The following is a 16312-nucleotide window of genomic DNA, read 5'->3' as shown; positions in this document are numbered from 1 at the left end:
AGCACCAGACGCGACATTCGGAGGTCGTGGGTTCGATTCCTACCATCGGCACGTTGTTTTTCCTTCTGCGCAATGACATCTCGGTGATGCAGTCTGATAGAGTGGAGTTTTTGTCTTTAGAAGCTCAACCACTTGAAAGCAACGGTTCTCGGCTTAAAGCACATAATGATGAGGTAGATAATGTCGATTGCACAAGGCACGAAGTCAGTGTAAATAGTTGCTATCCACAAACGATGTGACGTGAAAACAGACCTCTAAACTAAAAATTAATGATATTACTATCTACTCACAACATCCGGTATGATGCTCTTAAAATATTCCGATTACAAACAGTTTGATAGGGATTATACCCTCCTTCAGCAGAGGCAGAGACAGATAAATCACCAGATGAAAGACACATAATTGAGTTCTGCGCTTACGTAAACGGCATGGCGTGACCGGTCAAGAGAGGCTAATCGCCGTTACGCGATGGTCAGTAACCTCGTCAAAAATAAGGCTCCTAATACCCCGTTGCGACCTCAACGGATCCCGAAAAAGAACCGCTGTGGTCCGGGGAAAGAAAACAAAAAGTTAGGTACGCGGATGAAAGGACAGCTGTAATAATACACCGGTTACAGTTGGGTACCTCAGCACTGCAGTCAGGCGATGGAACGCGCGTTTGCACCACAGGTGAAGTGAGCAGAGTTGCTTACGTAAAGGGAGTCAAGGCAAGCGCGTCTTGCGGCGGAGACAACTGTTTACCTCGAACCGTTTTTCTTTTCTTTATTTGTCCCGCCGGCGCATTCACCCCCTCCTCCTCTCGCCAACTCGCCGTCACTGCAGGCGCCTACGACGCCTTTCGTACATTACTACGCGCAACTGGATTCTGCAACAGGCGGCGGTCAGAAGGACTCTAAAGAAAACAGCATTAAATAGTAGAATAATCAACACAGGCAAAGCGCGCGGGGCGCGAGCGTGCCACGGCGTTATAGATTCGATCTAATCACCTTCATCGCCGTCTTGGCCGTCGTCTCCACTCCGAATAACCGTCGGAAGGCAGCGCCCTCTCTCCCGCCTCCCGGCAAGCTCTTTCTTCTTTCCCGGATCGGCGATTCGTTTCATGGCGCGCTACGTCGATGGGCGACCGACCCGACCCTGACATCCTTGGGTGCTTGCCGTTCGCGGCGTCACGGCGGCGACTCGGAAAGCGAGTTACCGCCTTGTCTGTGAAACGCTGCAGTCGCGAGCGCCAAACCTCTGGCGCGCATTTCCCGCCGGTGTAAAAACGTCCGTGGTGCGAGGGGCCGGATTAAGCGAGCGCGCCTTCTCAGGGAGCTGTCTGTTACCGGCTTTCGAAGCGTCGTCTGCTACTGCTAACAGTGTATGTTGCAGTGTTGTATGCCAAAGACACCTGCCGAAGAGCTGCCAGCATCGTCTGCCGGAACACCGGGAGCGTCGTCTGCTACAACACTCTGCAAACGTCGTCTGCTACACTGACTTCATCGTGTACTGCCGAATACATTGTCGGCGTTACTTGCTACTGATGACAGCAGTTCTGGAGTTGCTTATCGAATGTCGTTGGCAGCTGCCTCCACTTTCATTTACATCTGAAGCCGAAACTGTGTGCTAGTTACGTAACGAGGTTTTGTATCATCTACACTGCATCTGTCTACAACCCATCGGAACCTACGCTTCGATTGCCGTGACGCTGTGGTTTGCAGCGTGATCCTTCAGTAATCATGTTCAATGTGTTGCCCCGCTGCACCAACACTGAAGTTGTCAACTGAATTATAATATAAAGTAGAGTTTCAGTGCTTATCCTAGGCAACTTCAAGGGATTCTGCTGTCATCAGTGAAGTCATCAACATTTTGGCTGTGCATCTAAGCAAAGAAAGAAGTAGCACAAGTTTGATTTCAGAACCTTGGAACAAATAATCATCTCAAGCAGCAGTGTTGTGATCGTATGCCACGCGTGTGGTAACGTCAATTGGTGATGGTTCCTGTGACGGCCAAGTTCACCGGCTGGCTGTACCGCCTGTTCAAGAAAATCATCTGCCACGTGATCCGGGATTCTTCGCTGGTGAGCCAATTACTGATTATTTGATGTTTTCATATTTAGTCATTATCAAAGCTAGTTGCAGCTTAGAAGTGCTGGAAAGTGCACCGTTATGTTTCATTATGTTTTCGATAACCTACTTTGATTCATAATCCGCCGGTGCTAGAGCCGTGGTCACCATAGCGTGAAGCATAGAGCAGGCGGTTTTTGCAAATAGGTCAGTTTCGCGCTCTCGCGTTATTTCTAACCTCTGCAAGTCGATTGTAAAGTCCTCGTACTTGTTTTGTGCAATTATTTCTGTTTTACTCATTTTTGTTAAATAGGACGAAAGCACACCACTGAAGGACGTTTTAATTGGTCATTGTACCAGTCTGAAAACCCAGGAATAAATTAAACATTTCAGCGTCGTGCTTGCAGATGTGTTGCAGCAGCAATGTTCAGTGTTCATGCAAATGATCAGTTTCCAACTAAAGACAAGTCAAGTCTTCAGTCTGAAATTCCCGCATCAGAATGAGTGCGGCGCCTAATGGCAGGGCATATACCTTTAATACGTGCATACACGACGAATACATTGGATAGCGCTTTTGAGGCCTACTTTATGAGTGACAGCGAATAGTTAAGATGAAAGCAAAAATGCTAAACGGGTTAAATTTTTCAGCAGACTTATCTTTCTGTATTTTGAAACAAAACCAATTTTCAAAATATTTCCTACACGTTTGCACAGCCCTTGCTGTGACAAAATCTTCGTTTGATCACGGTATGTAAGCGAACATGTGATCGATGGTTTGGTTTTTGTTTTATGAGGTTTAAGTCTCAAAACGACTCAGGCTATGAGAGACGCCGTAGTGGAGGGCTCCGGACATTTCGACCACCTGGAGTGCTTTAGCGTGCACTGAAACGGCACAGCACAAGGCCGTCTTGCTTTTCGCCTTCATCGAAAAGCGGCCGCCGCGGCCGGCATTCGATTCCGCATTCTTGGATGCAGCAGTCGAGCGTCGTGATGATGATGATGATGATGATGATTTATTGACTACGGTTAATGTGACGCCACCTAATAGCGGTCACAAACTGCTGTTCGTCGATGATGAACCTTAGGGTTCATCTTCTCACTTGATCTGACACGCGCGGTACTACCGATTTTGTATGCGTTTTGCGGCTTCGCGGGCGTGACTCCGGATGTTGTGAGGGAGGCATGACGCCTATCGTCGATCTGCGGTGAGAGAGGCTTGACACTGTGTCTGTCGCTTTCAGCCTGGTTACATCCGGTTGACGCGCCCAGGGGAACGCGACAAAGGTCGTGTCCGTGAAAGGGAGTAGAAGGTTAGGCAAATGTGCTTCCGTCTCAAAACTCGCTTGTCGCTGCAATAATCTAGACCCGCATTTTGTCGAGTTAAAGTACTGAACCAGCTACAATGTACCCCTATATGCCGGGGCCTCTTGCGGAGATGAAGTTTTCAGTAGGGTTTTGAAGTTTCCAAGGCCACCACAATGAGGTCCATTCTCCATGGTCGGGAGCTGCTTGACAGGCATGCAGTTTACAATTTAGGAGCTTGAAAGCTCGTTTCCATTCCCCTTGGGGGGGTCAAGACTCAAAGTGAGGGAACGCGAGTGTGTAACCTTTGTGCTAGTCCTAACATTGGTTCGATTATATCGAGGTTTTTTTACTCGTGGGCACGCAAAGAACCCGGAGCCGTCCGTCAAAAGGGCGTGGGTGTGGCCCACAAACTTCCCGCTGAATGGGTTTCACGAGTCATGGTCTCATCTTTTCGTCGTCGCAACCCTGTCGCCGGGTCAGCGAGCCCCGAAAGACCACCACTTCCTAGCGGCTCTGTGGGTTTGGATTCTGCGGGGTCAAAAAGAAAGGATATGCATGCTGCGTGAGGCATAGGACTGAAGTATTCAGTCGTTCATTCATCGTGCACGGTAATGCAGAAGAAAACATGTGATGGGCTTGACGCTTTGCTTCCAACCTAAACTAGAAAATCACTTCCAGAGGCAATTTCTTGTTACATATAAGAAAATGTCGTGGTCTAATTCCATGCCACGCCTATGGATTATCCGTGGCAAGAATGTATGCGTGCGGTTCAATGTTTTGACACAATGTGTTGACGCAAGAACAACAGGGCCATTTTTTTTACCCTACACCAGCTACACCGGTGTAACAAATTTCCAATACCTCCAATGGTGTTTTGCTACACTAGTGTAGCTGGTGTAGGTTAAAAAAAATGGCCCTATAACGCGAGGAACATTGTCATGGAAGTGGTGCACTACTTTCGCTGCGTCACTAACCTCGTGGCGGCAGCGATGACGTTGCGTGATTGTGAGGAAGGATGACGCATTAGCATCGATGCAGGCTTATAAATGTTCTTGACGAGAAGCCACACAAAAAAGGGAGCAAACGCGCACAGTCATGAGTAAAAAAAAAAGATTAGCAATATAGTGACTTGCTTCGCGAGAGGCAGATTACAAAGTTCCGCGCTGCCGATAATATGGTGCTCTAGAGTATACCGATAACAAAAGTGTCACGCGTGTTCGCAAATAACGGAGCCGTGCCACCGCGTGGCCCGATTTTCGACGCCGCTAATCTGTTTTCACTCGGAATTTTTGTGCCCTACAAGCGCACGTGAACGCAAACAAAACCACAAAAACGCTATCTTTGGCCTATCGAATGCCCTCTGTCTGAACGCGCAGTGATAATAGGGGCCCAGTTGAAGATAGCCCTTTTTCTGACATTGCGGATAGACATAATCTAACAAAGAGATTAACAACCTCAATCATGGCGCTTGCGCGATTATCGACCAATTTTCAATATACAGGAAAGTGTGAAAAATCGCTGAGTAACGGGTATTGTTCCTCCACATCCCCCCCCTTTTTTTAATCTGTTGCCTCCGGAAGACGAAAGCTTCCTCCGTTGTTGACAAAATGCCTTGACCTTCGTCCCCTCCCCCCCCCCCCCCCCCCCTCCCTTGGCTTAATCCAATAACTGCGAGGGGGCAACTGGCGGGGTCGCTATGACTGAGAAAGAGAGGTAGAAGCTCCTGTGTAAGCGTGTTGGCTTACAAGCGTTTAGGGGTAGATCGGCTGGAAACGCTGATTGGCCCAGTCATATATGACGTCACAAACAACGTCATGGGTCACGTGATATTTTATGATGTCATGTTCGGATGTAGGGCGCACGTGTTTTCCCTAGACTGTCCCTGGATTCCCCATGCTTTTCAGATCCGGGCTCGGCAGCATGGCCGACGGTGACACGGTGTCGGCGGCGCGCCGCAAGCAAACGGCAGCTGCCTAGTCGATGGCCGTCGGCGGAGAGGCACGAGGCCTAGCTTGCATGCAGTGCGGACACTGTGGAAACGGCAGCGACGTCAAATAACTTATGCACGCTTCGAGCCGCGAAGAGGTTTCCGAACCAGCTTGTCGCACCACACGAATTGCCGGGGAAATCATAGTTTAACTGCTTTTCCTTTATCTAGATCTGTGTGAGACCTTTCGGCGACAAAAACAATCGAGGTTCGCCAACGCAGTGTGACCTGTTCGTAGGCTGGCCGGGCGAATTTTCCAGTGACAACTGCACACCATGTTTGCGGTGATTCCGCTCTTCTGCACATTTCGTATATTTGCAACACGTTTCCTTGCAAAATAGCTTTCTCGGTGCGATGTCTTTCAGGCGCGCAGGCTGTCGGCAACGGTCGTCCGTCCCGTTGCCACGCGTCCCGATATAATTCGGTCTTTTTCTAAGCGAAATAGTTCATTATGAATTGTTTTAACCAGAAATGCGCTCGGTGACCGCTCTTATTGGCTAAAAAGGGCCTAATTTCCTCACTCCAAACTAATGCGCCGGCGAATGCAAATGATGCGGGCCGGCAACACCGCGGCGCCGGCGCTATTATAAGCACATCCTAGCTGCAATAACTAGCTAGTCGATGACTGTAGGGGGCAAAAAAAAAGAAAAAGCTTTGAGGACAAAGGGAATAGAGATGCGTACTAGGTCATTCGACTCTACAAATTTTTTAGGTCAGAATTGTGGTGCCTAATGAATACCCTATTCTCATTTGGGCTATGATTATTATAAAACTATGTAAGTCATTTCACATTGATCAGGGCTTGTTTTAGATTAAGTTTAATAAAGCAAATCCCCATCTTGCACTTGGAGCATAATGCCTTCATACCTCAAATAAAGTTGATGGAGCATATCATAAAGTCGCAATTATTACAACCGGATTTCAGATCATTCAGCCTCAGGATTTCAGGCCAACAAGAAGAAATGTTGTACTACATTGTTACTAAGGAGGTCATGTTATATATGGGTAACTATAGGAGCATTATAAGATGTGTTTTTTTAAGTAGTACAGAACTGTGCGTAGCCTTTAGAAAACATGAAAATATTGCAGCGTATATATCACATGAAGAGTAATGGCATTGTATGTTTTCTAAGTGTCAGCATATGTTTGCTGTCAAATTGAGATCCATGTGATGCATGCATCTTTTAATGACTTAGTGCTTGTTCTAATGCAACGCATGGACCATTTAAGCTTGTCATGCCTTCGCATGTCTAATATGTAATAAGCAGCATCTTACGTCTTCTGCATTTCTTTCACAGCAACAAGTTTTGCATCCGTCATATGTGTCAATTGTGATTTTTAACTGGACCTGTAGCCTGAAACAGACTGCTGACTGCCATCACAAATTTGTTTGTTATATATTCAAACGCTGCATTTATTTTTGTTCATAAAAACATTGAAATGCTTTAATAACTTTCATTGCCTTGAGTAAATGTTTGTCATTCGTTACATTGATTGCTTGCAGTCCAGAAATTCTTTACATTCTTATTTGGCTATACCTTACACTTATAAACACATTTAAAGTTATATATGTGCTACACTATTTTTCCTTCCATTTAGTATCTCTTTCACACAACCTCAGAGTTTAAAGACAATTATTTATCAAACAGCACTTGTGAATATATCTAAGTGGACACTTTTTTAATTGCACAATGATGACATAATGCAATGAAGAATAAGTTAATGTGGTCCACCACTTCAGTTTGCAAAAAACTTATGAAAGAGAAAGGTAGCATGCACTATAGCCAATTTTTAACAAAATTTTCTGGGCATATGCCACCTTTTATGCCTCTAATATGTCAACAGCAAAAAAAAAAAAAAAAAGAACCCTTTCTTATACATTACTAAGGTGCAAAGATGAGTAAAACGAGTATTTGCTGAATTTCGGGCTGTCCAGACATTGTGGGATTGCTTTTCAGGATATAAAAAGGCATTTTTTTAGCATAAAGGAGGGGTTAGAAACCTTGCGGGCCCTATAGGGGTGTGAGGACTGCACTGGGTGCAGTGCTCAGGAAAGTGTGGCTGGGAATGGGGGGGGGGGGGGGGGGGAGAGGGTGGTAATGCAAAGAGTGCAGTTAGAGAAATATATGCAAGGCAATTCACATGCTGCAATACTGTGGGCCTTAAGTTCTTTTCCTCAAGAGAATGCTTTCTCTCTTTTGTTGCTGTAAGAGAAGGTTATTGTTAAAATGAGAGATACACGTCAGTCCATCATGAAATCAAACCTGACGACCCCCACTATCACTCCGCTGCTGAAGACCACTTTGAGACTAAATGTATTCTGTTAGCAAGGCATCACTGCTCATTGGTACCTTTTTATTTGCAAGGAGGCTACGGTAGTCTGTGCCATTGCTTTTTTATGTTGCTTGCACCTATAGCATGCAGTACCTGAAGTAGTAAATGCTGCACAATTTCATTTGCAGACAAAGCACCTATACCTTGACAAAGTAGTGGCAAAGATGGATGATTTAAAGCTCTTTCTCAAAGATGATGTGTGGCCACAGTGTGCAAGGCTATTGAGCAGAAATTCATAAAATCAAATGAGCTCAGAATATCAGTAGACAGGCACCAGAAGTTCAAAAAGAGTATGGTAGGAGAATGTGTCTGAGGTTCAGGGTTTTCATTGCAGGAAGAAAATAAAAGGGGCGATGCTTGACTGCACTGGTAGATTTTATGCCGAGCTCTGCATTAAATCAAAAGCGATTTTAGAAGCCGCAGAACATATCTGGTCCTGAAGTGAAGAGATTTCTTTATTCTACTGAGGGACCTCTCAAGTCTTAAAGTATGTATTCCGAAGCTTACATCCTTCTACAACAAGCTGTCTGATAGAACACATTTCATCAAAATGCCTTGGCTGAGGAGACACCTCAAATTAAAGTGGCAAGCATTGGACTCGAAGAGGCCAACGGTTGGGCAGCATTGGAGTTCCCCAGATTGAGATTTTCTAGAGCCTCTCCCAGCCTGCAACTATTCCTAATATATGAGTGTCTGTTGTATCCTGTGAGAGGAGGAGGCTGTGTCCTGTGAGGAAGAGGACCTATGATGGGTCAGTGGACGCTTTCAGATCTGGCATTATCATCTCTCGTAGGTGAGCTGGCAAAAAACATTGATTTTGACAAATCGAGTAGCAGCTTTGAAGCCTTAAAGACCGGAAAATGAAAATGTTGGCATGTCGGTTTTTTTTTTGCTTTATGCTCTTTAGATCAATACCAGCTTTCAAAACAAGATTTATAATATCTGAAATTAGTTGCTCAAAGCAAGATGACTTCAGTGTTTCCCACTTTTTGTACACAAGCGATTTCTATAATTGATCGAGGGGTATGCTTATTTCATTTGTGCGGCAGGATTAATTATGCACTTGTCCCTCTGCAAAATTTGTCTTTTACAGCGCAGTTGTTGAAGGCCTCAATTATGACTGCTTGTTTGTTTTTGTAACTTCAGTTCTCTTCTGTGTGTTCGAGTTGTCCTTTCACTATTAGCATGCTTACTTCTCAAATGACATTTCTACGCCCATATTTGCATGTGAACGCTCAGTCTAACATTCTAGCTGGTTGGTATTTACTTTATTCTTTGTCACTGTGGCCGATGTAATTGCAGTTGTCTTGTGCATGTTCAGAGCTTTCAACAGTCCTTATGGAGAGTTTGTGGAAGCATAAAAAATATGAACTACAATACAGCACATTGGCCAGTTCTCAAGGCTTTTGCTGGCACTGCGCTATGCCTGATGTAAACGAAATTGTTCACAATGGCACCGTGTTATAATCCTGGTCGCATCTGCCAGTTTGCCACTTTTTAGTTACTGTACGTGTTACCAAGTATTTCTACATGCTCAAAGTTTGCAATTCTTGTGGTTTTTATATGCCCTTTTATTTGAGTGGTCCCAATCTAGAAATTCATCTGTCAAAAACCTCTACTTAATTCTTCACAAATGCACCTTTCTTAAGAAAAGAAAAAATATGACATATGCCCCTCGTAATATAGCTATTATCAGTTGTGGGGTATGCTTGTTACGTTGAAGTCTTAAGAAATGAAGGAAAAAAAATGCCTCGGCTTGCACTATGTTGTGCGATACAAAAAACGAACTTCCCCAATCGAAGAAAGCCTTGACGACAAAGTAGTTGATGGTATTGCGCTCAGGTGTGTTCATGAAGAAGGGGGGGGGGGGGGGGGGGGGCAGTTGCCCCGCATTATTGCACCGGATGTCGCAGACCTACGCCATTGGGGGTTAGAAATGGAGTGCTTTCATGGGATACAGAGGAACGAATACAACCGGTCATGGAGACTGCAAACATGCGCCTTATCTGCACTTGTGCCCTCGTTTTTGTGTTCTTTCAGAGTTGTAAACCATCAACAGGTAGCAAGGCTCGCATGCAACGGGTACCTTATACGCATGAATGTTGATCCCAATTGAATTCCAGTTAGGGATCCATTGTTATCCAACTGGTATGAACTGGAAGTTTGTTCCTTAAACCATTTACATCAGTTAGGATTTTTGCCTGGGTTGTTTCAAAGTAATGTAGAAATGTTGTCAGTGTTGTCCAAGTTACTGCCTATGAAGCAACACAATTTTACAAAAAAACAATGGTTGTGAGCCACCTCATGCATTTATTTTTCCGTTTTGAAAATGTTTCAAGCTACAATACTTGCCATGTCAGTTTGCGTAAAAGAAGCTCTAGCTTTTTACAGGAATGGTTTTAGAGTGTGCTAAAGAAAGAAAGTGTAAAGAAAGATGGAATAGTGACATGTGGCCTGTTTTATGCATGATGTTTGTGTGCCGCACATGAAGTGAAAAGATATCTCTGTTGGTTAACGGCTTTGCACTCAGTGGATTAGTCATGCAGTGTTGCATGACAGACCACTGAAGGCCCAATACATCCTACAAAAGACTAAAAACGAGGAAACATGACAATGAAGTTGAAGGCCCATGATCTGCCAGGAAACAATGGGGTGGCTCTGAGAAGGACTTTTATATTGGCAGTAGTAAGGATGGCAGTCCTCTGCTTTGTGGCTCTTCACTTCGCAGTGACAACACTGGTGTATACTGCACTAACACCTACTGTAGTTTTGCCCATGCTGTCAGTTATTCTGAGAGCTGCGGCGGTGAGCATCAGCCAGTGCTCTAAGTTTCAAGTGTTCATTTGTAAAAGATGTGTTCTAGATCCTGCTAAAGAGTCTTGTATTATCCAATTGAGTTTCCAGAATTTACACTTTCTCTAGAAGCCCTCATTCCATTTAGGCATCTTTTCATTCTTTCCAATTAGAATTTTTAGTCCTAATTGAATTTCCATAATCAAATGTCTTCCAGTTTCCAGATGACCTCCCAGCTGGAATAAGTACTTAGTCCCAACTGCATAGTTTTAACTCTCTATAAAGAAGCAATTTATTTTTATTATGGGCTGCTAAGTTATGGTCATCTTACGGATTACAATTGATATTCCTAATGAACATCCAAACTGAATGGACAATTGTTATGCATGGTGAAACTGGAATTCAAACTACATTTCAATGATGCATTGTGTGTGCGCTGGCTAAGATGTTAAAGGAAGCTGGTGCATTTTGCTCCCTAGTAAAAATACACCCAAACATATTAGATTTCAATAGGCTTTGCAGTTAAAAATTTTGCAACTAATTTCAATGTCCAATCTGGAGTCAATGATTTCAATTCGAGCATATTAGATAGTCTCGAGAGCTAAATTAAATGTTTCAGAGAGCAACTCATGCACTTAGGTCCTGGACCCATTTACAAAGGAGTAGCTGCAGAGTAGGATAAAAAAATTTACACATTATTTAAAAAAAAGTGCAAGAATTAGAGACCCTATGTCTAGAAGATCTATTAATGCGAAAGTATTACTTCGCTATGTTTATTTATTGTAAGTACCTACAGCGCCCACGAGGCATTATTGTAGGGGGGATACAACTACATACAATAACACATGCAAAGAAGATATAAGGAAACTTGTTAGCAAGGTAACACAACACACTGATAGAACACTAAATGAATTCTCAAGTAGTATAAGTGATAACATAAAATACATTAACACAGCGCTGGCAAACGCACAGATTTCACAGATTTCTGTCCGCAGACCACGTCCGCAGAACGTGTCTGCAAAATCATGTCCGCAGCAGTTGTGAGTAATTGAGAAGTGGTGGAGGTTAATGAGTGATGTCAATCGACGGAGGGTGATGTAATGTTGCAGTAGCATCCGTTCTTTTGCATTGCTCCAATGCAGATTCTGCAGTGCTCTTTAACTTTGCAACATTTCTGATTTTACAACCCTAAAAAGTGTATTCATAGCTGTTTTCACAATTTCAGCAATACCTGTTTAAGTTCATTCAGTGAGACCATTAGATTGTGTTTTATTGATTGCAGGTTGCACCAAGTGTGAAAGTGTGGGAGAAACCAGAGGTTGGAGTTTTGAGTTAAAAACGGAGTGGCTCTAAATTGCAGCAGTGCCATCGAGCAAAGAAAGCTGTTATTGTCCCGCCAAGAAAAATAGGAAACATGCAACAAGTGGCATTCATAGTTAAAGGTAATTATACTGTATTCTGCACGGAGGTGTCATGTCGTAAACCGGCAGTCAATATCTGTTATGTAAGAAACACACATTTAATTTACTGAGAATTATCATTTTATTGATATATGCTCTTGTGGTGCTTGCCCACATAAAACTGCAATACCTTATCTGTGGGGACTTGCATAATTAAAGGCAAGGACAGTACCACATCAAGGTAAAGCTCACTCATTGAAGAAATCTTTTTTTTTTTTTGCAGTGTTGTTTATATGAATTTCCTATCTCAAATGAAAAAAAATCACACAAGACTTATGCGAGTTTCTACAAGGTCAATATTTTTATTATAGATCGGTAGCCATCTCTTACATCATTTTCTTATTTCATACTCAAAATAAAATAGTTTTTCCGTGTTTATTTCTTCATGAAATTGGACCAGGCAAACGATTTTTCAAGTAAATAATTTCAATGTAAAACAGTCTCATTGAGATCAAAGCCAGTAATAAACACACTATTATCAGCATACATGATGAGCTGAGCACTGTTGTCAATATGAATTATGTCATTTATGTACAAATTCAGCAAAAGTGTGCCTAATACTCTTCATTGAGGTACTAAACAAAATATATAAAGGATGATTTGTTACTGTTCATCTGATTCCTTGAATGGGACTTGATTCAATTATTTCCAATACCTTTGTGAGTGCTGGTAATTAAAAAAAAATATCTCTACGAACGTGTGCTCCATGCTCTAGCAGATTTCATAGAGTTCCCCGATAGAATATTGAGCTTTTATATTAGCATTGCATGACATGTTAATTGGATGTGAAGCATGTTTGATGTTCACAAATGCATGCCATTTCCATAATTTCGACTCCCTTAATTGTACGAAATGTTGGCACAGAGCTGAACTGTTGCCATTGAATTGGACTCCAAATTGTTGACTGGGGGCCAATATCCAGTTGGAAATGGTCATTTCCGATTTTGATTTGGCCTCAACTGTTTTGTTAAACTTGGTACAAAACCATACTGCCGCGGTGCAATCCATCGCTACGTACGTGGTTCGGCTAGAGCAGCTCTTTAGACACAGTGACAGACACAGAGACCATTTTTAATTAAGAAACAGCCAACAAAAGTGAACTGAAAACATGGCAACTGCTCACCCCATACATGGTTACTATACAAAGGCACACTGCACTTGAACCTTGTCTAGGACGCCTAGCGCGTAGGATGCTTTCGTGAAAAAAAAAAAAAAAAAACGGCGTTGTACATGGCATCGAATCCAGGTGCGTACACTTCTGCCTTTTCCCGTGCTCTCGAGTTAAGTGATCCTTGGATGGCGACTATAACCTTCGAAATGTGATGCATTTATAAAAAAAAAAAAATACACAGCGGCACAAAGCCGCGGTGTATATTGTAGCCTATCGCGAGGCCTAGTTTGTCGTCTCTGCAGCACTGGAGAGAACGACGCTGGCCAAGTGCTAGCTGCAGCAGCTGTGGAATGCACGAGGTAAGTGAGAATTAAGCAGTACAGTACTTTATGAAGCAATATTCAAGACGATTATGCAGTTGTTATATAAAATGTCGATACTTCCATTAACATCGCTGAACAAAGCCGCAGAATACTCTAGCTGTTAAGCCTGTTGTGTGGGCTTAGTTAGCGTTCGTCGCGGCAGTAGAGTGACGCTTGCCACGTGTTCTGCAGCTGCTGCACGAAGACTCGGAAGAATGCGTGAGGGAAGCAGGTAATAAGCACTGTAGCACTTTATTAAATCAAATTTGACACGATTAAGCATGCGTGTATTTACGTATAGCCTGGTAAAGAGGCCTAGCGCGCAAGTTATTTTGGTGGCCGCGACGATTGATACGAAGCCACGTGCAACGTAGAGAGGGAAGAGGAGTACGGGAGGTGCAGGTGTGCGGTCTGCCAGGAAACATTGGGGCGGCCCTGAAAAGGGCCGTTTGGATGCGCAGCGATGTGACGGCGTGGCGAACACAACGCCCTGCACTCGTCCGTGGCCCTTTGCCGTGCACCGTCAACAGCGGTGCACTACGTCGTACACAGTGCCATGGTTATATGCTGCCCTGGATGCTGTCGCGATGCTTCTACTGTAGACATTTACGAGGGTTGCGGCGATGATCTTGGAGAGCTGATCGATGCCGCGATCCCTGACATGGGCTGCTGCGTACAAAGAAAATCCTCGGTCTCTTCGCAGCATACAGGAAACGGTGCTGTAAAAGAGTAGAAAAAGTTGCATTATGAACATAGCGATTTGATGAATGCGCAACATATTACAAAACCTTCGACAAAGAAATCTGCGTTTTTGTACCTCAATCAGGGTTGAGAATGCGCACGGCAGACGTGCGCCTCAGCATAGCAGTCAGGCAGCGCTTAGTTGCCGACGGCGGATGTTTTCGTGGAGGTCTCCATAGCCGTGGCCGATTTTTTTTTTTTTTTTTTTTTGAACACGAGGAGCGTCCATGCCACGAGCTGCTGCTGCACGAGGTCCTGGAAGCACGTGGGGAGAGACAAGCGACACAGTACTTATAAATAAGCAAAATGAGAGACAAATTACCTTGACGGTGCTTGCGATCTCCCGCAGGTCGTCGCCATTATCAACGTCATTCCGCCCAACGTACAGCACGGATCGGCGTGCCGAAAGCGCATTGACGTAAACGCGCAGGCCCGCCATCGTCGAGCACCTCGGTGACCGAACGCGCCGGTGTCATGCAGCAGCGAGATCCACGAACCGAATGCCGGAATCGCGCGCGTTGCCAGAGCGGGGGCTCCTAGCGATTCCCTAGAGCGTCTAGGGACGAAAAAAAACAAGCAAACCCAGTTTTTGACTACGTCACGTCCGGTTAAGCATTCAGCCGACGCAAAAAACGTCACGCCAGGCCGCGGCGTGTCCACCAATCAGCGTTTCCAGCCGATCTACCCCTAAACGCTTCTGTTGGCTTCGTCACCTTCGTCTTCGGGGCTTTATTTTACCGGGGACTGACTCTGGTTTCGGTACTGCAAGAGTGCTTCGAGCTCGTTGGTTGTTTCGAGTCACGGCTCGCGTAGACATGAAGAAACGAGGACGACACACTAGACCGGGCTGACGCCGACTATCAAGTTTGCTTCTTGGAAAAGCCACTTTCAGCCATGCACGAAAATACGCAAGCAGAGGAATCGAAGGCTAATCTCAAGGCTGATATAAACTTTGCAAGGTAGCATTACCAGAGATTAAAAGCTTGCCAGAGGTACGTTAAAAAAAAATTCTTCATTTAAAGAGAGAGCAATAACCTGCTCATGCAGGTGTAAGGCTCCTTTGTAAACTCGAACCAACGTTGCAGGCAGATCAGGGGGAGAAGGTGGAAACACACAATGAAGGTGGCTAACAGGTACTACCCAGTCAAGGTTGGGCTATATCTAGGCCCTCCTGCTGTGCAGCTATCTGTACCAGTGTCTCCGGGTCTTGAATGCATTGGTTAGGCACTGCAGGCTAGTGCTTGAACGAAATAACGAGATAGCTTCAGGTGTTGGTCAAAAAATGGCTAAGGGATCCACATGGTCACACAGTGCGAGAATTGCAAGTGTTCCTCAATGATAAAAACAAAGAAAATTCGTAGGTAGATCCAAACACAAATTGGCATTGTTAGCATATTTGAGCATATTTTATCGAGCTCAGTCCTACATGTGTAAGCAGGCCATCCTTGTCACTTTCAGACCCCAAAAAATGTTTTCTTGAACGGATCGTTGCCAATATTTTAAGCTGTGCCATAAGGCTTTGCTCAGGTAATTATATTGTAAGTTTATCTTCCCTTTCAGTCAGCTATTGATCCCAATGTTTGTGTTTTTCAATGCGATTGAAAGTGCCTTTTCTGAACAGTTCGCACTCTACGCCAGTCCTGACTTGTGTTTTTCGTCCTCTTTTCTTCGCACCAGCTCGCTTTAATGCCAGTCACGTATTGACTGCGGAGCCGCGGGGAGCTGATACACTTTTCAGCGCACACGTGCAGTGCCCCGTCTGTTTCCTGGAAGTGATTTGAAAGAACGTCCTTGCACAATGCAAAATGACGGTAGTCTGCTGACGTCTTTGTTGGGTCGAAAGAAATAGGCAAAAAAGTCCAGTTAAAGGGACATTGGATTGAGCAAGGTTTGAAAAACCGCGACCAGTTTTCGTCGAAAATGATATGTCCTTTTCTCTATGTCGCAACACTATACTGTACTTTTTGGTAGCAAACTAATATTTCTTCGCAATAGCATTGCATTTAGTTTAGTTTAGTTTATGGAGTTTAACGTCCCAAAATGACTCAGACTATGAGGGAAGCCATAGTGGAGGGGCTCCGGAAATTTCAATCACCTGGGGTTCTTTAGCGTGTATTGACATCGCACAGCACACGGGCGCCTTGCTTCTCAGAAGCCTCCATAGAATAGCGACC

General features: G+C 44.3%; 1 protein-coding gene and 1 long non-coding RNA gene across 2 annotated transcripts in view; one reads left to right on the top strand and one right to left on the bottom strand.

Annotated features, from left to right (window-relative positions):
- The first annotated feature begins 1141 nt into the window (after nucleotides 1–1141).
- The window catches only part of LOC146175983 (kelch domain-containing protein 3-like), an 82721-nt gene continuing 67550 nt past the window's right edge, over nucleotides 1142–16312 (top strand). The window contains exon 1 of the mRNA XM_084582341.1: nucleotides 1142–2059. Coding sequence (XP_084438467.1) covers nucleotides 1973–2059 — 87 coding nt within the window. The 5' untranslated portion in view covers nucleotides 1142–1972. The remainder of the gene's footprint in view (nucleotides 2060–16312) is intronic.
- On the bottom strand, nucleotides 13869–14660 carry LOC146175984 (uncharacterized). Its single transcript, XR_014701486.1, has 3 exons — nucleotides 14461–14660; nucleotides 14215–14393; nucleotides 13869–14116 (listed from the first exon to the last, which is right to left on the bottom strand). It is a non-coding gene; the product is annotated as an uncharacterized LOC146175984 (long non-coding RNA).

Source organism: Amblyomma maculatum, chromosome 10 (genome assembly GCF_055883805.1).
Source record: "Amblyomma maculatum isolate TAMU_Amacu chromosome 10, ASM5588380v1, whole genome shotgun sequence".
Taxonomy (NCBI): domain Eukaryota; kingdom Metazoa; phylum Arthropoda; class Arachnida; order Ixodida; family Ixodidae; genus Amblyomma; species Amblyomma maculatum.
Note: the sequence above shows the minus strand (reverse complement) of the source record. Positions and strands in the feature narration are given on the sequence as shown.